The sequence below is a fragment of the Gambusia affinis genome, linkage group LG22 (genome assembly GCF_019740435.1).
Source record: "Gambusia affinis linkage group LG22, SWU_Gaff_1.0, whole genome shotgun sequence".
Taxonomy (NCBI): domain Eukaryota; kingdom Metazoa; phylum Chordata; class Actinopteri; order Cyprinodontiformes; family Poeciliidae; genus Gambusia; species Gambusia affinis.
The window spans coordinates 20,413,618-20,437,471 of NC_057889.1; the positions used below are offsets into that span (position 1 = coordinate 20,413,618).

The window sequence follows — 23,854 nt, forward strand, 5'->3', positions numbered from 1 at the left end:
GAGAAGGACCATCTGAAAGGACTAGTTCATTTTACCAAAAACTGCCACTAGAAACTTCCATTGCGTACTGAGTAATGTAATGTAAGTTGTGTTGCAGGCACAACTCTTAATAAGCTCTACAATTGAAAAGGAATACATTTTAAAACAGGCACCTTCACATCCAAATTGTTTACCCTTAGATTTAATATTAAGTTTAAATTTAAATATGGCTAATTTAAATTTTTCTTTATCACATAGTCTTTGTTACATCTATTAGTGTGAATACCTGTCTGCCTCTTCATTTCGAGAAATACTAGCACATGCAGATCAATAGTTTAAAATAAACAAATAAAATAATTACTACAAAATTTTAAGAATTCAACCTACCTTGGCATCAAATAATGTCCCAAATACTAAAATGAAGAAACCCTAAGGAAGATCAAAAATTACTTCATCAACAGCGTACAAGAAAAATGAAAAAAATTAATAAATGCTGAAATGCCAGCAACAAATTGTGATCCTTTTTCTGATCAAATGCAAGTACCTGCAATGAGTTGAAGAAAGCAAAGGCAACATGGATCCCTCCATTTGTTGGGTCCACCATGGTTCCAATTCCCAAACTCCAGGTCAGTCCGAATAATGGAGTCAATATAGCCACACATCTTAGAATGACTAGCAGGGCATTTTTCTCATCTGCCTGGGCTTGGTTTCCAGTGTTTCGTCTTCTGAGCATCTTGTACAAAACCACCAGAATGACCAAAATATTGAACACAACTATGGCCAAGGCAGGGATCACTAAGGCCAGAAGGGCCTTGGTCTTTGTCCAGTTTAGCCAACAAGCTTGATCTTCCCTAACATATCCACCCCCAGGTGCAGTGGCAGCAACTGTAGTAACAGCTATGATCAGAGGACAAACATATCCCACAGTCAAGCCAATGGCGAACATGGTCCATTTGGACATTTGGGAGAAGACCATGACTGACCGGTACAAGAGCAGCAGGCTTGAGTCAAGCATCCAAAAGAACATGGAGAGATAGAAAAAGTGCATGAAAAAGGTCGCTGCACTGCATGGTCCAACTGAAACTTTGTAGTCTTCGCCTGGGTTTTCTTTGGGGTTCTTTGAAATAGCGGCTCCAATGATGAAACAGATGTCAGCGATCAACAAGGACAGGGCTGTGTTAACAATGGCAACATGGCGCATAAAGGCAGTGCTGTTTTTGGTAAGGGGTCGCCATACAATTCCTTCAATGATGAGACAAATAACTAAGCTGATCATTGATATTCCAACACCGATATATGTCATTATATCCAGTAATACTCTTAGTTTTTCAGGGATGGAAGTTGACATAAGAATTGAGAACGATGTGAGATGGTTGCAGGTGCAGGTTACAGTATCATTTATATCAGAAACAAACGAACAGCCCTGGTCATCCCAGGCACCAAGATTATCTAAGAGGCTAAAATTCCAGAAGACGCACTGAGGGTTCAGTTCCAGAGTGGTATTGCGCTTTTGATAGCTCAGAGTGACGTTGTTAATCAATTCATTTACTTTGACAAGCAGGACACCAGCATTGATGGCATTGTCAGGTTTAGTTTCATTGTTGGTGGTGTTGGACGCGGTAAAGTTAAACGAAGAATTTCGTGATGGCATAACGTTGTGGAGGGTGGAGAATAGAATCGTGGTTATAAAGACGTCACTGAGGCCTGTATTTGGAATGTTTATGGAGACACTGGAGTTCAAGTTGTTACTGAAAGAGTTGCTGAATTTGGACCTGTCCATCTGGATCAGTCGAGAATTTAAAGTAAAATTTCCATTCAGTTTTTTAGAGATTGTCTCCATTGAACCAAGAAGTGCTGAGCTTGAATTTTGGGCTCCATTTGAGTTCAGAAAGTTCCAGGAGTCTTTTGAATCATCACTAATAAGGACATCAACAGTATCTAGCACATTCTGTAGATGAGAAATAAAATATTGGGAGTGTAAAATGTTACCAAACTTATTTGTACCCATTTTTGAAGAAGTTAAAAATATAGATTGCTCCACATACCTTCATAATGTCTTTAGTAACCTCTTTTGAAACAACTGCGATTGTATTTAATATGTTAACAACAGCTGATATTGTTGCAGAAGACTTTGAAATTTCCCTCTCCTCTTCTGTGACAACCTTACTTAGATTTGTTGAAAATACCTGAATCTCTTCTTCCTTCAAATCCTACAACAATGAAACGTGCAAAAGGAAGATATCAAAAATTAGACAAAGTCAATAAACAAAGGAAAGGAGTAAGAGTAGAGGAGTAAAGTTCTGAATTTAAAGTTTGTTTAGGTGTAAGTTGTTTTTGAATTTGATTGATAACGGTAAAGAGGTTGACAGCAGAGAAGTAGTATTTTCTTCCACAGCCACAAAAGAGGCTTGTGCTTCCGTTTTCTCAAGCAAATGTGCAATATCTATCTTATGTCACTAACTGTCTATACACTGATTTCAGCTAACACAGCTAACTGTCTATAGACTGATTTCTTTAAAATTTTAGGCATTGAGAAACTGATACAAGTTGTGCCAGGTCTTGAAGAAACAGTGACTAGAAAGACGGATGTGCTGTCAAATCGCTAGCTGTTGTTTCGGGGTATGGGGCAAGTCCAAAAGGATCTAGGTTGGGCAGAAGTCTGTGATGTTTTCTGTCAGTTATAAAGGGTTTCTCCTTCCTACCCGCTGTATTACAATAACTCCACAAACTGTTTTCATTGTCTAATGTTTTTGTTTCATTAATCTTCCATGAAACAAACCTTCTAGAATTGTTATTCTATCGGAATAATGGTGCGTTAACACTAAACGCATTTCACGCGTCCAATGCTTCAAGTTTGACATGTGTGCACTTTCAATGCAGACGATTGAGCGTTCACACCAAACATGTTTCGCTCATCTTCTTTACATTCAAATTCTATATGTACATTTCTGGCATGTTCGTCAAAATCGCTCTGTTGCCGTCCAGCGCTCCAAGCGCTTCAAACACGCTTCCCTGGGCTTTTAACGTACCTCCACATAGACTTTGAATGTAAATCACATGCGCAAAACACATTATGTGTGAACGAAACATAATAGTTCTTATCCTCAAGATTAATGAAATTTGGCAGGTGTCTGTAGGTGGCTGCTTAAAAACAAAAAATCTATTTTCTGTGGAGCACATTGATAGAAATGATTTCAATCAAGTTAATTAACTCTACTGAACATCTTAATTTTCTGGTACAGAGGATTCCAGGTATTTGCATGGGTTAGGATCTTAACTACGGATGAATGGCTGAAATCCATCCATCCATTCAAAACCAGAGCGATTTTGATATGTCTGCACATAGAATTTGAATGTAAAGACGACATGTGAAACGTGTTTGGTATGACCGCTCCATCGTCTGCATTTAAAGTGCACACACATCAGACGCGTGTAATATGTTCAGTGTTAATGCACCATTTTTCCAATAGAATAAGAATTCTAGAATCATGGATCATGGAACATTAATGCAAAAATAGCATGTCAAGTAGTATTGTGTCTAGATATTCCAGCTTTCCAAGCTGCCATACCTTTTAAAAATTTTTGATCTCAGTGTTAAGAAGACACTGAGAGGAATATATTGATCCTTTTCAACACTTCAAATGAGGGTTACTAAGTTGTTAATCATATATGGTGCTGATTTCAGTAGGAAGCAACAGAAACAATTTATGGGCAAATCTATAAATTGTTGCAGGTCTGCATCATAGCATCAACCATACTGTAATTCATGAAAAATACTATAGTTCAATGCTACCTACCCCTGAATCAATAAGTAATTCATTGATCTTGGTTACGATGCAGGAGTCCTCCACAAGTTTCCATTCTCCTGATTCCTGACACACAGCACTCTTTAATCCCTCCAAGCCAACAGGACACATTGCGGTTGCTTTGTCACCGGTTCGTCCAGACCCATACTCCTTATTATTACATACAATAGCTTAAAGATGCAAAAATATATACAATCAATGAAAAGAAAACTAAAACAGAAAAAAATATTTTATGTTTCAAATGCTACACTTACGATCTGTAAAAATTGTCAGGGTTGTTGTTGCGCTATAAGTCTCGTCTTCAGTAACTTTACATGTGAATACTTTTTTTTGTACACTGCAGCTTTCCATTGGATATTCATACGTGATGCAGCCTTGACCTGCAATTGTGGACATTTAAAGAACTCTGAGCTGCACTGATCAGCTGAGCAATATACAGCACATTTGTTTCATACTTACCTGAAGTTAAAAGTGATGAACCATCATACCACTTGACATTATAAGGGGACTGCACACAGCAGACAACTGGTTCTTTTTGTCCCTCGCATTTCGCCAACATTGTTTGCTGAACTCGCACATTAGGAGCTGATTTGATCTCATTTGTTCTCACATTTCTTTCTTGGATGAAAGTAATAGTGTCTCCTTGCAATGAGCATTCATAGTTTCCTGTAGTTAAAAATTCATCAGAGCGTTTATTGATTTAATAAAGTCCAAGCAGAAGAACTGCATGAATACTTGATCATGTTGATGCTAATAACTAACTCGTTTTGATTATACGGTGTAACTATAACTTAAAGGAGAGTGGTTTGCTTGCAAATGGAAGGTTGTGGGTCCAATTACCTGCCAAACAATGTGCTTTTGGGCACATCTGTGTTTGGTTGTGAACATATTAGTAAGAGGCTGGCTGAATGTGGCTTGACTGTAACAGTAACATTTCCTTACTAAAATATGCATATTGTAGTCTTTAGTCGAGGGTCCTTCATCCTTAAAATCTAATCTAGATGAGCCGAGTTCTGACCTGCCATCTGTTTTCTGTTGTTTGTATAAATATTGTTACTCTTTTTATCTAGTAACTCCTTGGAGCACCAAACTGTTATCCATGCATTCATTTCTTAACATCTGGTCTCCTGTAATTCACTTTTCATTGGTCTTACAAAAACCGATAGATCGGTTACAGAGGGTTTGAAGTGCTTGTGCTGGACGTCTAACCAAGTTGTCTTACCCTAGTTTCACCTGTTATTGGATTGTTCAATTATTTATTGGACAATATGCTGATTATTGCTTCCTGACCCAGTATTTGGTTTAGATTCTGTTCATGCTACTAGTTCACTTGAATGTCAGAGTAGGATTTGGTGCTTGCCTCCCCAACTCTCTTTAGAAAACTCAACAACCTTCTGTATTGACTGACTCAGAAATGATTGTCTCTCTACACAGCTTAATTAAAAAGTTTTACAACACAAGACAAGTACAGGTGATCTTCTCATGTTTTGAAATTATTCACTTCCATCTGTTACCAAATAGCTGGAAACCTTCCTTGTTCTGTGTGATATTTGGATCCAGTCATTTTTTGGAATTTTTCTGGATAGGAAAATCAACTATCACAGCTGCATTGGGCATTAAAACATGACCTTTGGTTGCATTTTGACCTTTGTGGACTAACTGGAAAATAGTGCTCCATTTAGATTCTGTATAACAAATAAAGACAGCTTTACATTTGTAACATTACATCGTCACTGCTCTAAATATTCTACTGACTAAACTGGAACATGGGTTGGTTTTCTGTTATTGCAATGAAAAGTGACGTAAAGAATTGGCCTTAAGCTCTCAAGACGCGTACTTTAACAAAGGCTGTACTGTGTTATTTAAATTTCACATTTTAGAAATGTTTTTTAACTTGGTAAATTTGTTTTTAACTTACCAGCATCGCCAAGAATAACCGTTCTCACTTCCAGCTTGTACTGACCTCCAGAAATATACTGTTTGTGCCGATCTGACTTGATTACAACCTTGTTAAATTTCCATACAACACTCTTAACATTTCCCATTTTGGCCTCAGTAGGGTCACATGTCAGTGTCATGGTTTGACCAGTATAAATGAACTCAGTTACACTTGACTTAAGTTGAGTTGAACCTTTAAGAGAAAATGAGGTCAGTCAGAAATATATTCACAAAGAGGAAAAACCACCAAAATATTTTCGACTTACTGTAGTATTTTGCAGTCACTGAGCCAATAACAGGAGCAATTGATGTCAATGCTTCATTGAGTTTCGAATTAACTGCATTCACTTTAGTCTCATCTACTAATCCAGATTTGATCTTGACAGTAAAATCTGTAATAACACTTCCTTCCCTTCAGGGAAAAGGAAACCAATAACACTGTATTGAAACATACATTAAGTCTACTGACGTAACATTTACTTTTAATGAAGAAACATATATACCTGAATTTTGTCACAGAAACACCAAGGAAACCATCCAGATTGCGATACTGCTGCTCAAGCTGCACAAGAAAAAATCTAATTATATCAACATTAAAGGACATCAAAAACCTGTTACTGAAATGTAAAATACTCACCAATACAGTGATATCTCTTGAAAGGGTTATGTATGCAGCACTCTCTGGTTTGTTGTAATCCTCTATAAAAATCTTATCCAATTCAACTGACATGTCTATTGCTGTTTGTTTGAAATAAGATGGATAATTTTACTAAACAAATATTGCACATGAAACACAGATTCTATAAATAGACAGTATTGACTCTCCACAAGCATCAAACACACTCATTAGGTGAAAACAAATATACATATACAAGTTAGTAGATTTGACAGTGTACAAAACAAATTGAGATAGAATCTTGCTTACTGAGCTCCTTATAAACCCAGACAGAGCCTGTTGGCCGTCATACCCAAAATCTTTCATCATGAAAAACTCACTAGAAACTATCAGACCGTAAGCATTAATAGCTGGTCTGTGGACATGCAAAATGACAAGTTCAGTTTCCTCAAAACCAATGATGATGTTTGACAAAGTATGTTAGAGTTTCTCTGTTCTTGCAGCATATGCATAGACCTAAAGATCTTATGATTTTGACATTGCATTGTGTGACAAAACAGGTATGGTTTAGTTTCACAAATAAGAATGTGTGTGTCAAGCTTTAAACAAGCAAACACATTCCTGCTTCTACACAAGTGTCTAAACGTTTAGTAAAATGGGCCAAAATCAGATCAGGAGTATTCACATGGCAAAAATTTAATAATTTAAAAAAAAATTTAAAAAAAATTACAACAAAAATTTTCTTCTTAGTAAACCAATAATGAACTATAGATAGAAACTTTGTGCTAGTTCTAATGTTTTAGTGAGAAGATTTTATTTTATCATAACTGGGGAAAATTATGACAAATAATTGGGGAAAAAAATTCTCCAACTGGATACAACTATCTGTGTACACATTTGTAATATTACATCATCACAAGAATCATTCCAAGGACTGCAAACTGAACTCCAGATTGAACTTTCGATACCACTGTCGTACAAAATATATTCACAAACAATATACAGAAGTAAATTTAAAATGTAAAACTCTATTCACACTCATGGCACAGCATGCATAATATAAAGGACAGCAATCATGATATGATTAAAAGTAATTTTTAAATGTATCATTACCTGCAGCGGTGGTAGTGGTGGTGGCAGCTGTGGTAGTGGTGGAGGCAACTGTAGTAGTTGTGGGGGTAACTGTAGTAGTTGTGGGGGCAGCAGTGGTAGTGGTGGGGGCAGCAGTAGTAGTGGTGGGGGCAACTGTGGTAGTGTTGGGGCAACTGTAGTTGTTATGGGGGCAACTGTGGTAGTGGTGGGGGCAACTGTGGTAGTTGTGGGGGTAACTGTAGTAGTTGTGGGGCAGCGGTGGTAGTGGTGGGGGCAGCAGTAGTAGTGGTGGGGCAACTGTGGTAGTGTTGGGGCAACTGTAGTTGTTGTGGGGCAACTGTGGTAGTGTTGGGGGCAACTGTAGTTGTGGGGGCAGCGGTGGTAGTGGTGGGGCAGCAGTAGTAGTGGTGGGGGCAACTGTGGTAGTGTTGGGGGCAACTATAGTTGTTATGGGGGCAACTGTGGTAGTGTTGGGGGCAACTGTGGTAGTGTTGGGGGCAACTGTAGTTGTTGTGGGGGCAAGTGTGGTAGTGTTGGGGGCAACTGTGGTAGTTGTGGGGGTAACTGTAGTAGTTGTGGGGGCACCGTGGTAGTGGTGGGGGCAACTGTGGTAGTGGTGGGGGCAACTGTAGTTGTTATCGGGGCAACTGTAGTTGTTGTGGGGGCAACTGTGGTAGTGGTGGGGGCAACTGTAGTTGTTGTGGGGGCAACAGAGGTAGTGGTGGGGCAACTATGGTAGTGTTGGGGGCAACTGTAGTGGGGGCAATTGTGGTAGTGTTGGGGGCAACTGTGGTAGTTGTGGGGGTAACTGTAGTAGTTGTGGGGGCAGCGGTGGTAGTTGTGGGGGCACCTGTTGTAGTGTTGGGGGCACCGGTGGTAGTGTTGGGGGCAACTGTAGTTGTTGTGGGGACAGCTGTGGTAGTTGTGGGGGCAACTGTAGTAGTTGTGGGGACAACTGTAGTAGTGGTGGGGGCAACTGTAATAGTTGTGGGGGCAGCTGTAGTAGTGGTGGGGGCAGCTGTAGTAGTTGTGGGGGAACAGTAATAGTTGTGGGGCAACTGTAGTTGTTGTGGGGGCAACTGTAGTAGTGGTGGGGGCAGCTGTAGTAGTTAGGGGGGCAGCTGTAGTAGTTGTGGGGGTAACAGTAGTAGTTGTGGGGGCAGCGGTGGTAGTGGTGGGGACACCAGTAGTAGTGGTGGGGGCAACTGTGGTAGTGTTGGGGGCAACTGAGGTAGTGTTGTTGGCAACTGTATTAGTTGTGGGGGCAGCGGTGGTAGTTGTGGGGGCAATTGTAGTAGTTGTGGGGGCAACAGTAATAATTGTGGGGGCAGCTGTAGTAGTTGTGGGGGCAACTGTAGTAGTTGTGGGGGCAACTGTAGTAGTTGTGGGGGCAGCTGTAGTGGTGGGGGTAACAGTAGTAGTTGTGGGGGCAGCTGTGGTAGTTGTGGGGGCAACTGTAGTAGTTGTGGGGGGAACAGTAATAGTTGTGGGGGCAGCTGTAGTAGTTGTGGGGGCAACTGTAGTAGTGGTGGGGGCAGCCGTAGTAGTGGTGGGGGCAGCTGTAGTAGTTGGGGGGGCAGCTGTAGTAGTTGTGGGGGTAACAGTAGTAGTTGTGGGGGCAGCTGTGGTAGTTGTGGGGGCAACTGTAGTAGTTGTGGGGGCAGCTGTAGTAGTGGTGGGGGCAGCGGTGGTAGTTGTGGGGGCAACTGTAGTTGTTGTGGGGGCAACTGTAGTAGTGGTGGGGGCAACTGTAGTAGTGGTGGGGGCAACTGTAATAGTTGTGGGGGCAGCTGTAGTAGTGGTGGGGGCAGCTGTAGTAGTTGGGGGGGCAGCTGTAGTAGTTGGGGGGGCAGCTGTAGTAGTTGTGGGGGCAGCTGTAGTTGTTGTGGGGGCAGCGGTGGTAGTTATGGGGTCAGCTGTAATAGTGGTGGGGGCAGCGGTGGTAGTTGTGGAGGGAAGTTCGGTGGTCTGGATGGTCACAGTTGTACCTGAAAAAGGAACAGCTTAGACAAGTTTGATGCATCCTTTTTTGAAATGAAGTCACTGATTGCACAAAACAGACAAATTCAAAGAAATGCAAAAAAGTAGCTGGTAAGTCATTCATCAATTTCTTTTTGTTACATTGAAAACAAATTCTAAATTCAAATGGTAATTTTTGTTCTTATGACCATTCGTCTCTAAAATGTCAGAGTGGCAACATGATGGCAGAATAATGACAGGGAATGTGATTTTTTTTTTAAAAGTAGAATAATTTGTCTCAGATTTTTAAATTCTGCATTATCCTTTAAATCGCATGAAATTATGTCTATTCTGTTGAAAATCTTTAGGTCCATACTCCCGTCATATGGAGTTATAATTTACTTTTTTAGCTGCTTTATCTTAACTAATAAAATCTTCTACATCTGCAACCTGCATTTCACTGGGAAATGCAGAGCAAGTGACTTGGATAATTCCTTATGTAGTTGTCACATTTGTTGTTCCGTTTGTGGCACTGGATGTTGGACCTAATGGAGAAAAAGTACTTGAACTAACCACACAGCTTATTTAATTATGTGAAGAGTTTACCAAGACAGCTTGACTGGATGTATGAATGACATGAAGGTGACTCAAGATATCTTGTTCTAGCAAAGGACAATACAGCAGTTTTTATAAAACAGTGTTTCTAATTTAAAAGAAACAACTGCTCTAATCTTAATTCTTTTGCTTTTAACAAGGGTCTTCTTAAAGTTTAATTTTTATCCCTTATCTTAAGTTTTGGGAGCCCTAAACTTAATTGTTGTTACATCTGTTAAAGTGCTAATGGCTGTCCTGGAATACGAGGATAATAAACTGTCCTTTGCACTTGCTAAAAGATGCAATTGTTCTTAGATTTGGAGACTATGGTGCAGGAGTAAATTAGAAAACGAAGTAGGGGTAGTAGGAGAGGTCGTCATGTTTATAAAGTAAATAAAGAGAAAAGGATTAAATCAAAAATAAAACTGTATATGGAAGAAATCTTGACAAAATATTAGTTAATATGAACAACTCTTGATTTTCTTTCTGTTTTTTGGAGTTTAAATAGTAAATATGAGAACTGTTTTAATGCAAGCTCCCTTCCCAAATAAAAAAGTGCATTTATACCAAAAGGTTACAGATAATCCATGCAATCACAAAAGGTGGAGTAGACCCTTGACACAACTCAGACCAAAAATGAGACAACTGCTTTGTTACGCAGTGTCAGCAGTGTTGGGTAAAAGAAATGAAGCTGATTTCTAAGTTGTGTCCTCTTACTGAAAATTTGATAGTTGCTAGTGTTTCTACTTTCCTTGCTTTTGTCAATGACACATGCATGTTAAATTTCTCTGTTTATCATTCAAGGGTCAGGTCATTTTCAGGTGAGATCTTAAAAAATAATCATCAGTAATGGTGCCTTACTTATATTGGAAATAAGTCGTATCATCTTACGTTTGTTGGAAAGTAAATAAGTCTACAGAGCAGTGGAAGCTAACAAGCTAGTTAGACAAAGAATGTGCAGTTTAGCTAAACTGAGTAGATTGACACTTAAGCTTCCTTAGTAAATTGCTTTTAAAACCGCTCAGTAATTTTTGTGATTGTGAACCGATAGCACCATTATAAAAGAGGGAAGAAGTTAAAAACATTTAGCTATACAGAAAAAAGAAAATTGCTTCCTACCAAGAGTCGGAAAGGTGGGAATCGGGCAGATGTCAATATCTGTTGAAAGAAAATATTGGAAGTTGCAAAAGAAATACAATATATATAAAAAAAAATAACTCTGTACATAATGAGTAAGAAATGCTTAAACATAGAAACTTGTTACTCTCACTTGACAGTGGCTGGCAGTAAGTGTTATTTGGAGGGAGAGCATTGATGCATCCACAGGTGTTGTTCAGAAAGCTGCTACATTGGCCATAAGTGGAGCACATGTCACAAGGCCAACCATACTGATCCTCACATCTGCACTGGTAGCTGGTATTGTTAGGGGAGCACACTGAAAAAGAGACAGGCTGTTCACATTGAAACCATTGCTTCCAATACAGTAATGGGGCACAGTTTTACCTGTAGAAATGTTCATTGTGGAGAGCTGGACGCCTTCACTGAAGATGATGGGGTATCTGATGTTTCTCAGCTGTTCTACGACTCCAGCATCTCTGGTTGTCAACTCAAAAGAAACAAAGAACTGATGGATGACTGGTGGGGCTGTGGAGGCTGCAATTAAAGAAGAAAGGAAAACATAAAGCTATGCTTATCACCAGAATAATACCATTAAATGTGTTCTTTTTATTGCATTAAGCATCTTTTGAGTCTTACTTGTATGTGTTAGAGTTGGTGCTGTTGTTGGAGGACAGGCTGTAAAGACTGTGAAGGTTAAGAAAAACTTTTAGTATATGAAATACAGACACTAAGAAGGCAATGATTGATCAGTTTGCTAGCTCATTTAAAAAATGATCAAATACTGCAGTAGGATGATGGGGCAAAACTGCTGTGACAAATAGAAAATCCAGGGATTTAGGACAAACAAGGGAGGGAAATCCAAAAACCTTGCTTTTATTTTGAAAGAAAGTGCTGTTTCTTTGCTAAGTGTTGTTGAAGGAAGAAATTACTAAGTTAGCTTAATTTGGAAAAAGCTTGGCTCTTTATTTCTTCCTATTTCCCGGGTTCTTCCAGCGAGGAGTGTGTGCCAATCAGGAACGACGAGGCGTGATGACGTCACAGAGTTACAGCGTTTAATCCAATAGAAAACCACAATGAAATAACAACAACAGCTGCAAAGCAGCCAAGATACAGACTCATTCCGAGACAGACAAAGAATAAAAACAAAGACAGAGAAAGAAAAGGCAAAGACAGGTCTTTGGAGAAAGCTGTTGCCGAAAAAGGCAGAATATGAGCAGCAATCTGAATTATTATTATCATGTTCGATCTCTTATAGTGAAGGCGTTTCTCTCCTTGTTAATGTATTCATTAAGGCGTAGGTCTGTATGACCAATCAGAAGTTACCTTGGAGACTCATAAAAACTTAGAGCCTCCCTAATTTACGCAAAAGATCAAAGGCCATTTGGTTTCCGAGAGGACAAAGGAGCAGGGGCAGCTGCATCCTGGTCTTCCATGCTCTCGGGCCATTTGGACAAATAAAAGCATACAACAAGACTTCACAGATACCTGTGAAATTCGGAGTGCCTCCCGGCCAAATCAAGTAATTTAGTTTAAGGAAAGATTATCTTCACAAACCTAGTTTTGCACTGAGCATCTCCAAAGATTTGAATCTTTGCCTTATTACATAAATCCTGAACAATTTTCTAATACTAAACAACACATTTTCATAGAAACAATTTCCATTTGATTCAGAAATTATCATAGACAGTACAATTTTCAAATACATTCAGCATTCACCATTCTAAACTTAGATAATACACTTTGGTTAAAAACTTGCTATTAATACTTAGAAAATGTCTTAGAAATTAAATGTTAATGATCTCAACATTCTATGTTGTATTTTAGTTTAAACCATGTCAGATGTGGTTCTGGGAAACCTTTGATGTTCTGTGAACCATACAGGCTTCTGCCCTGCAATAGATGTTAATTTTATGGCTTCCTCCTGGGCCCTGATAACACTCCTAAAGAATCTTTTTGATGTAGTTCCTGACCTCTGATAGTTACCCTGTTTGGATAGTTTAGTTGTAAATCCTTGACACAAAATTAAGAAATTTGTTCAAAATCAGACTGTTCATTATAACCTTTACACCTGGGGTAAGATTAGCTGTATTAAGCACTAAAAATAATTATTTTCTTCAACAGTGTCCACTGTTGTGTGAGTCAACATAGGCTCATAATAGAACATCAGTGGGACACAAAATACCGTGTTTTTAGCAATACATGGACCTCCAACTAAGGGCCATAATACACTGTAAGCACAAATTTCAGAGAGTGCAAGTGTTTATCTCAGGGGTGACATGAATCGGTCCTGGAGGGCCGACATCCTGCATGTTTTAGTTCTCTCCCTCGTTTAACGCACCGGGATCCAATGATGGCTCGTTAGAAGGCATAAGAAGAACATTGACAAGTTGAAAAGGTTGTTACTACCACCAGAGAAAGAACTAAAACATGCAGGATGCCAGCCCATGAGGACCACCTTTGGGCACCCCTTGTTTATCTAATGCTACCAGTATGACATCTAGGGTCAATAGGGAAAAATGTGTAATAGCAAAGCTATTACAAAATCAGAGACAGTATGAGAGGAATATTGGCGGTTACATTTCAGATTCACATGAATCCATCGGCTACTCACTGTATTGATCCTCAGCCTGGCAATACTGTCCATCAACAGGAATGCCACTGATGCATCCACATGTGTCACCAATGATGTTGTCACATGATCCATATGTTACACACTGGTCACATGGCCAACGATACTGATCCTCACATTTGCACTGGTAATCACCACTGATTGGAGAACAGACTGTAGACAAATCAAAGGAAATATTTCATCAGTTTCAGAACATGCAGCAGTTTGTTTTATTGAAATTGGTTCAAATGTCTCTGTTAAAGCCTCAGAAACCAATGAAAACTGTTTAGCCCTACCTGTAGTAATGTTAACATTAGAGATTCGTAAGTTCCTGTTGATGCTGATGGTGTTGTTGATGTTCCTCAGCTTTTCTACAACTGTAACATCTGTGGAGTTCAGCTCAATGGAAAGCAGGTACTGATGGAAGACTGGTGGACCTGAAGAGGCACAAATGAAAGAAGAAATGAAAAACAAAACGGATGATTACCAATATAATCCTTTCAAATCTGTACTGTTGAGTGACTGATCAACATGAACCATGCTTTCAGTCTTACTTGTTGGTTGTGGAGTTGTTGTGGTGATTGGACATGCAGTAAAGTCTGTAAAGATGAAGACAGAAAAGGAGTAAGTGCTTGACACAAATCCATTCTCTGACATTCCTGAGGAAAATGATTTTGCTCTCACTCTCAGTTTGCTCCAGTAGAACAAGGCCTCCAGACAATAACCTGAGTTTCAATGTTCAAAGTTATAAATATTTATTGAAAAGCACCCAATGTCAGAATGCCATCTAAAAAGTCACAGGTAGCTGACCCAACTCATTGCCAAAATCCAATATGGCTGTCATACATAACGACAGTAAAAATTGCAGTTATGTGTTTTTGGCATGTCATTATTTGTATGCCATTAAATAAGTCAGAGATACACAAAATTGGAAAATTTGATGTAGCTTGATATGACATTACGTTACTGTTACCTAAAGAACTAAAAGTACTCATTTCTGCTATGAAAAAAATGAAATGATGATAAAGAATGGTATTTAGGAAGAATTCAAATGCATTAAAGAACTAAAGTTTCAATACGTTTGATGGTACTAGACAGCCAACCAGTCTATGAGTGGCTAAACCATCAGACACAGACCAAGCTTCAAGGAAAGGTGCTGTCAACAGTCAGGATCCAAGAACTTTATTTCTTCAAACATTTAAAGATTAGAATTTCTTCACTGGTGATAAATGTGTAAAAATGATCTCTTGGTACTTTGTTTCATGCAAGTCTGACCAGTTTTTTCTTAATTCACGGACATTACACAATACAGAAAGATTTACCCTAAAATGTCAACCCAACAAACTCTCCAGATGAACTCACTGTATTGATCCTCAGCCTGGCAGTACCGTCCATCAACAGGAATGCCACTGATGCATCCACATGTGTCACCAATGATGTTGTCACATGATCCATATGTTACACACTGGTCACATGGCCAACGATACTGATCCTCACATTTGCACTGGTAATCACCACTCATTGGAGAGCAGACTGTAGAAAGATCAAAGGAAAAATTTAATCAGTTTCAGAACATTCAGCAGTTTGTTTTATTGAAATTGGTTCAAATGTCTCTGTTAAAGCCTCAGAAACCAATGAAAACTGTTTAGCCCTACCTGTAGTAATGTTAACATTAGAGATTTGTAAGTTCCTGTTGATGCTGATGGTGTTGTTGATGTTCCTCAGCTTTTCTATAACTGTAACATCTGTGGAGTTCAGCTCAATGGAAAGCAGATACTGATGGAAGACTGGTGGACCTGAAGAGGCACAAATGAAAGAAGAAATGGAGAACAAACAGGATGATTACCAGTGTAATCCTTTCAAATATGTACTGTTGAGTGACTGATCAACAGGAACCATGCTTTCAGTCTTACTTGTTGGTTGTGGAGTTGTTGTGGTGATTGGACATGCAGTAAAGTCTGTAAAAATGAAGACAGAAAAGGAGTAAGTGCTTGACACAAATCCATTCTCTGACATTCCTGAGGAAAATGGTTTTGTTCTCACTCTCATTTTGCTCCAATAGAACAAGGCCTCCAATCAATAACATGAGTTTCAACTTTCTAAGTTATAAATATTAGTCAAAAATCACCCATCTAAGAATTTAAACTCAAAATCCAACAGGTAGCAAACCAATTTTCAAAATCCAATATGGCTGCCACACATTACCACCTGCTTTTGGCCCCAGTTATTGTTTGTATGCCTTTAAATCAGTCAACAACAAAACAGCTGAATGGTGTTTTAAAAAATCAACACTAAGAGAAAAAACACTGCAATTAGCTTAAATTGCTACATCTTGTTAGCCTTGTGTAACACAGTTAGCAAACCCTGCTGGTTTTCCATCTGGCTTATAAGCTAGGAGATAAATTAGTTGATACCTATGCTTTTATCCTACAAGTATTTGTATTATCAAATTTTATTGCAATACTTTAGTAGCAGGTGGAGCTATTTCTAAATGTATGTGTTTATCTAATAGTGAAATATAAGAGGTATTGATGCAGAAATATATTTTGATTGGACATTAAAGTCATGCAAATCAAAGTATAAGAAGAATTATTTTGAGAAATAATGAAATGATGATAACGACTGGTATAAAGGAATATTTCAATTAAATAATAGTGACTTTTAATAAAAAAATCATTTGCTTCATGTCAGAAAAGGCACCATCTGTTCCTCTGTCCATAATTAAGTAAGAGATAATCCTGCACAGGAAGCCAGTCAATGACAGAGAAAACAACCATAAACACACAAGGTTGTAAGAGAACAACAGTCATTCCTCTCCATATTTGTGAAATGTATTAAAATGATCTCCATATGCTTTTTTCGTGCAAGTCTGACCAGTTGTTTTGATTTACGGACATTACATGATACAGAAAAATTTACCATAAAACGTCAACCCAACAAACTCTCCAAATAAACTCACTGTGTTGATCCTCAGCCTGACAGTACTGTCCATCAACAGGAATGCCACTGATGCATCCACATGTGTCACTAATGATGTTATCACATGATCCATATGTTACACACTGGTCACATGGCCAACGATACTGATCCTCACATTTGCACTGGTAATCACCACTCATTGGAGAACAGACTGCGGACAAAACAAAGGAAATATTTAATCAGTTTCAAAACATGCAGCAGTTTGTTTTATTGAAATTGGTTCAAATGTCTCTGTTAAAGCCTCAGAAACCAATAAAAACTGTTTAGCCCTACCTGTAGTAATGTTAACATTAGAGATTCGTAAGTTCCTGTTGATGCTGATGGTGTTGTTGATGTTCCTCAGCTTTTCTACAACTGTAACATCTGTGGAGTTCAGCTCAATGGAAAGCAGATACTGATGGAAGACTGGTGGACCTGAAGAGGCACAAATGAAAGAAGAAATGAACAAAAAGGATGATTACTAATGTAGCCATTTCAAATCTGTACTGTTGAGTGACTGATCAACATGAAACATGCTTTCAGTCTTACTTGTTGGTTGTGGAGTTGTTGTGGTGATTGGACATGCAGTAAAGTCTGTAAAGATGAAGACAGAAAAGGAGTAAGTGCTTGACACAAATCCATTCTCTGACATTCCTGAGGAAAATGATTTTGCTCTCACTCTCATTTTGCTCAAATAGAACAAGGCCTCCAGACAATAACCTGAGTTTCAATGTTTCAAGTTATTAATATTTATTGAAAAGTACCCATTGTCAGAATGCTATTTAAACAGTCACCGGTAGCTTACCCAACTCATTTTCAAAATCCAATATGGCTACCACACATAATGACTGCAAAAATAGCAGTTATGTGTTTTGGATCATTATTATTTGTATGCCATTAAATAAGTCAAAGACAAAACATAACTGTGAAAATTTAATGTAGTTTGATTTGGCATTACGTTACTGTTACCTAAAGAACTAAAAGTACTCATTTCTGCTATGAAAAACTGAAATGATAATTAAGAATGGTATTTAGGAAGAATTCAAATGCATTAAAGAGGCTAAAGTTTCAATAAGTTTGATGGTACTAGACAGCCAACCAGTCTATGAGTGGCTAAACCATCAGACACAGACCAAGCTTCAAGGAAAGGTGCTGTCAACAGTCAGGATCCAAGAACTTTATTTCTTCAAACATTTAAAGATTAGAATTTCTTCACTGGTGATAAATGTGTAAAAATTATCTCTTGGTACTTTGTTTCATGCAAGTCTGACCAGTTGTTTCTTGATTCACAGACATTACACAATACAGAAAGATTTACCCTAAAATGTCAACCCAACAAACTCTCCAGATGAACTCACTGTATTGATCCTCAGCCTGGCAGTACTGTCCATCAACAGGAATGCCACTGATGCATCCACATGTGTCACCAATGATGTTGTCACATGATCCATATGTTACACACTGGTCACATGGCCAACGATACTGATCCTCACATCTGCACTGGTAATCACCACTCATTGGAGAGCAGACTGTAGACAAAACAAAGGAAATATTTAATCAGTTTCAGAACATTCAGCAGTTTGGTTTTTTGAAATTGGTTCAAATGTCTCTGTTAAAGCCTCAGAAACCAATGAAAACTGTTTAGCCCTACCTGTAGTAATGTTAACATTAGAGATTTGTAAGTTCCTGTTGATGCTGATGGTGTTGTTGATGTTCCTCAGCTTTTCTACAACTGTAAAATCTGTGGAGTTCAGCTCAATGGAAAGCAGGTACTGATGGAAGACTGGTGGACCTGAAGGGGCACAAATGAAAGAAGAAATGGAGAACAAACAGGATGATTACCAATGTAACCCCTTCAAATATGTACTGTTGAGTGAATGATCAACATGAAACATGCTTTCAGTCTTACTTGTTGGTTGTAGAGTTGTTGTGGTGATTGGACATGCAGTAAAGTCTGTAAAGATGAAAACAGAAATAGAGTAAGTGCTTGACACAAATCCATTCTCTGACATTCCTGAGGAAAATGATTTTGCTCTCACTCTCAGTGAGTTCCAGTAGAACAAGGCCTCCAATCAATAACATGAATTTAAACTTTCTAAGTTATAAATATTAATCAAAAATCACCCATCTAAGAATTTAAACTCAAAATCCAACAGGTAGCAAACCAATTTTCAAAATCCAATATGGCTGCCACACATAACCACCTGCTTTTGGCACCAGTTATTGTTTGTATGCCTTTAAATCAGTCAACAACAAAACAGCTGAACGGTGTTTAAAATAATCAAAACTAAGAGAAAAAGCACTGCAATTACCTTAAATTGCTACATCTTGTTAGCCTTGTGTAACACAGTTAGCAAACCCTGCTGGTTTTCCATCTGGCTTATAAGCTAGGAGATAAATTAGTAGATACCTATGCTTTTATCCTACAAGTATTTGTATTATCAAATTTTATTGCAATAATTTAGTAGCAGGTGGCGCTATTTCTAAATGTATGTTTATCTAATAGTGAAATATAAGAGGTATTGATGCAGAAATATATTTTGATTGGACATTAAAGTCATGCAAATCAAAGTATAAGAAGAATTATTTTGAGAAATGATGAAATAATGATAACAACTGGTATAAAGGAATATTTCAATTAAATAATAGTGACTTTTAATAAAAAAATAATTTGCTTCATGTCAGAAAAGGCACCATCTGTTCCTCTGTCCATTAATAAGTAAGAGATAATCCTGCACAGGAAGCCAGTCAATGACAGAGAAAACAACCATAAACACACAAGGTTGTAAGAGAACAACAGTCATTCCTCTCCGTATTTGTGAAATGTATTAAAATGATCTCCATATGCTTTTTTCGTGCAGGTCTGACCAATTGTTTTGATTTACGAACATTACATGATACAGAAAAATTTACCATAAAACGTCAACCCAACAAACTCTCCAGATGAACTCACTGTATGGATCCTCAGCCTGGCAGTACCGTCCATCAACAGGAATGCCACTGATGCATCCACATGTGTCACCAGTGATGTTGTCACATGATCCATATGTTACACACTGGTCACATGGCCAACGATACTGATCCTCACATCTGCACTGGTAATCACCACTCATTGGAGAGCAGACTGTAGACAAAACAAAGGAAATATTTAATCAGTTTCAGAACATTCAGCAGTTTGTTTTTTTGAAATTGGTTCAAATGTCTCTGTTAAAGCCTCAGAAACCAATGAAAACTGTTTAGCCCTACCTGTAGTAATGTTAACATTAGAGATTTGTAAGTTCCTGTTGATGCTGATGGTGTTGTTGATGTTCCTCAGCTTTTCTACAACTGTAACATCTGTGGAGTTCAGCTCAATGGAAAGTAGGTACTGATGGAAGACTGGTGGACCTGAAGAGGCACAAATGAAAGAAGAAATGGAGAACAAAAAGGATGATTACTAATGTAACACTTTCAAATATGTACTGTTGAGTGACTGATCAACATGAAACATGCTTTCAGTCTTACTTGTTGGTTGTGGAGTTGTTGTGGTGATTGGACATGCAGTAAAGTCTGTAAAGATGAAGACAGAAAAGGAGTAAGTGCTTGACACAAATCCATTCTCTGACATTCCTGAGGAAAATGTTTTTCCTCTCACTCTCAGTTTGCTCCAATAGAACAAGACCCAAAATCAATAACTTGAGTTTCAACATTTCAAGTTATTAATATTTATTGAAACGCACCCAATGTCAGAATGCTATCTAAACAGTCACCGGTAGCTGACCCAACTCATTTTCAAAATCCAATATGGCTACCACACATAATGACTGCAAAAATAGCAGTTATGTGTTTTGGATCATTATTATTTGTATGCCATTACATAAGTCAAAGACAAAACATAACTGTGAAAATTTAATGTAGTTTGATTTGGCATTACGTTACTGTTACCTAAAGAACTAAAAGTACTCATTTCTGCTATGAAAAATTGAAATGATAATAAAGAATCGTATTTAGGAAGAATTCAAATGCATTGAAGAAGCTAAAGTTTCAATAAGTTTGATGGTACTAGACGTCCAACCAGTCTATGAGTGGCTAAACCATCAGACAGACCAAGCTTCAAGGTAAGGTGCTGTCAACAGTCAGGATCCAAGAACTTTATTTCTTCAAACATTTAAAGATTAGAATTTCTTCACTGGTGATAAATGTGTAAAAATGATCTCTTGGTAATTTCTTTCATGCAAGTCTGACCATTTGTTTCTTGATTTACGGACATTACATGATACTGAAAGATTTACCCTAAAATGTCAACCAAACAAACTCTCCAGATAAACTCACTGTATTGATCCTCAGCCTGGCAGTACCGTCCATCAACAGGAATGCCACTGATGCATCCACATGTGTCACCAGTCATGTTGTCACATGATCCATAAGTTACACACTGGTCACATGGCCAACGATACTGATCCTCACATCTGCACTGGTAACCACCAGTGATTGGAGAGCAGACTGCAGACAAAAATATAAAAATTCTCTGAATAATTTTCCTACGATCCTGTAAAACTGATTTTCAAGTCTTGCATAAGATTTGATGCTTATGCTTTATGGATGAGCTACAAATCTTTATGCAACAACATAAAGCTGTTGCAAGAAAATACAAGATCAGCTGAAGTTGATGGGGTAATGGTATATTTGTGTTTATTGGTCTTACCAGTACTAATGTTAACATCAGAGATCTGTAAGGTCCTGCTGATGCTGACGGGATAGTTGATGCTCCTCAGCTCTTCCACAGCTGTAACATCTGTGGAGTTCAGCTCCACATAAACCATGTACCTATAGATGACTGGAGGAGTTGTTGGTATTAACGTTGTTGTGGTTGGACATGCTGTGAAGTCTGGAAAGATGATGACAAAGAAGAGGAATTGATTTATAAGTGTAATTATATACACTCATATGCTAAAAAATAAATAGCTTTGCTCTGAGATGACATGCTAGGTCACCAGCAGATGGACTCATTCTCTCTCCATGTCGACTAACAGAAACACTGGCAGTGTCATAGCTATTGGTAGACATCAACGTAATACTGTTAATGAACAGCAGGTGGTGCTGTTTGAAACATTTTACATTGTCGGTATTTTACATGATGCACAGAAAACTATAGGGCAGAGGTAAAACGCCAACAACCCCAAATAATATCCATCCCATTCATCCCATCCATCCATCATCATCATCATACACTCTTTTCTCACCGAGGTTGGGAGGGGTGCTGGTGCTTATCACAAGTGCTCAATGAGTGTAAGGATGGGCCAGTCCATCGCTGCTCCTAATAATATTACAAAACTAAGTAATTTAAAGTAATATCCAATTCACTGATCTTAATTACCTCAACCAATGTCTTAAAATCAGTTACTGTCCCCTTTTTCTCTGTTTGGAGAGAGAGGCCTATCTGACAGTCCTATGAGGTAATGTCTGGTAAGTAGTAGTTGCCTTTCGTTTGCTAATTTAGCAACTTCCACAACAGTAATCAAAAAGGTTGTTAAAAATCTGTGAATCTAGCATGTACATTGAAGGAACTCACTGTATTGATCCTCAGCCTGGCAGAACTGTCCATCAACAGGAATGCCACTGATGCATCCACATGTGTCACTAATGATGTTATCACATGATCCATATGTTACACACTGGTCACATGGCCAACGATACTGATCCTCACATCTGCACTGGTAATCACCACTGATTGGAGAGCAGACTGCAGACGAAAAAAAAAAAAAAAATCTTTGACAGGATCTTGGAAAAAGTATTCAAACTGATTTTCAGAGCTTTATGCTCTGATTTTCCAAGATTGGAGTTGGACAACAGGTTGATGGGGTAATGGTATATTTGTGTTTATTGGTCTTACCAGTACTAATGTTAACATCAGAGATCTGTAAGTTCTTGTTGATGTTGACGGGATAGTTGATACTCCTCAGCTCTTGCACAGCTGTAACATCTGTGGAGTTCAGCTCCACATAAACCATGTACATATAGATGACTGGAGGAGCTGAACAGGTGGAATTAAAGGAAAATGTAGAACAGCAGTGAGGGTTGGTGAAGTGTGTTCCTTTGAGATTTGTACAGTTGTATATTGTTTACTCATTAACCAGGTTTTCAGTCTTACTTGTCGGTGTTAAAGTTGTTGTGGTTGGACATGCTGTGAAGTCTGAAAAGATGAAGACAAAGAAGAGGAACTGCTTTAGAAATGCAAATATATGCTAAAGACAAACAGCTTTGCTCTAATATGACAGTTTAGGTCAGTCTTTCTTAAACTGTGTTCCTAGGACCACTGCTGGTCTGTGGGCGCCCCCTAATAGTAGTAATAATAATAGTAATAGTTCACGAGGTATTGCATATAAACGACAGTTTGTTTGCCGTGACCTTAGCTTAAAGTTCAACGCTACAGCTAGCTTACCAAAGGATTGCATTAAAAGCAACAATGGAAAACTTGCTTAAACCGGGTTACTCAAAAGAAAAGCTGCAGATATCAGTAGAAAGAAAAAAACTCCAGGAATATTATATGATCAGAGGAAGCTAAAATCACAGCTGCTGAGTGTTGATGTGTTGTTCACTAGAGATTGAATTCCTTTGAACGGCTCTATGCGGTGAGGGGTAGGACTCGACTAAACTAGTGAGAACTGTTCTTTGTTTATTGTCACTTTGCTTGTTCATGATGCTCTGCTTACATGTCTACTATTGTTTTTTATTTAGTTAAAAAACAATAGTTTTTTAAAAATAATTCTAAAACTATATATATTGATATAACTATATTATATAGTATATAATATAATTATATTATTATTATAAATACTATAATAATTTATAGTATTAATTAAATACTGTCAATAAATACTATTGATAGAAATTGATGGAATATTTTTATACTTAATGGTACAGAAAAGGACTTTTTGTGTCTGCTAACTTAAGTCTATTTTTTCATAATTGTGCTTCTAAATCGCAAATGTTGTTAATGCATATAAAACACATGGTTGTAAAGAACAACGTCTTTTTTATTTCCATGTGTTTGACATCATTGGAAAGGAACAAAGAAATTAGGACGAACAAAGAAAGCAATAATACACAAGTTAAGAAGCTAATATTTTGATTTCAGGTTGCATCATATATTAAGATGTGTTATTGTGGGGCAGTTTCAGATTCAGTGGTCTGTGACAGTTTGTT

At 38.1% G+C, this 23,854-nt stretch overlaps 1 protein-coding gene across 1 annotated transcript in view; it reads right to left on the bottom strand.

Moving 5' to 3' along the window:
- LOC122825415 (mucin-17-like) overlaps window positions 1-23,854 on the bottom strand; it is an 80,043-nt gene that overhangs the window by 50,189 nt on the left and 6,000 nt on the right. The window contains exons 11-29 of the mRNA XM_044106832.1: window positions 22,800-22,841; window positions 22,542-22,682; window positions 22,221-22,391; window positions 21,354-21,536; window positions 20,981-21,151; window positions 20,174-20,218; window positions 19,916-20,056; window positions 19,623-19,793; window positions 18,579-18,623; window positions 18,321-18,461; window positions 18,028-18,198; window positions 17,219-17,263; window positions 16,964-17,104; window positions 16,671-16,841; window positions 15,625-15,669; window positions 15,367-15,507; window positions 15,074-15,244; window positions 14,266-14,310; window positions 14,008-14,148 (exon numbers count right to left, since the gene is read on the bottom strand). Coding sequence (XP_043962767.1) covers window positions 14,008-14,148; window positions 14,266-14,310; window positions 15,074-15,244; window positions 15,367-15,507; window positions 15,625-15,669; window positions 16,671-16,841; window positions 16,964-17,104; window positions 17,219-17,263; window positions 18,028-18,198; window positions 18,321-18,461; window positions 18,579-18,623; window positions 19,623-19,793; window positions 19,916-20,056; window positions 20,174-20,218; window positions 20,981-21,151; window positions 21,354-21,536; window positions 22,221-22,391; window positions 22,542-22,682; window positions 22,800-22,841 — 2,322 coding nt within the window. The remainder of the gene's footprint in view (window positions 1-14,007; window positions 14,149-14,265; window positions 14,311-15,073; window positions 15,245-15,366; window positions 15,508-15,624; window positions 15,670-16,670; window positions 16,842-16,963; window positions 17,105-17,218; window positions 17,264-18,027; window positions 18,199-18,320; window positions 18,462-18,578; window positions 18,624-19,622; window positions 19,794-19,915; window positions 20,057-20,173; window positions 20,219-20,980; window positions 21,152-21,353; window positions 21,537-22,220; window positions 22,392-22,541; window positions 22,683-22,799; window positions 22,842-23,854) is intronic.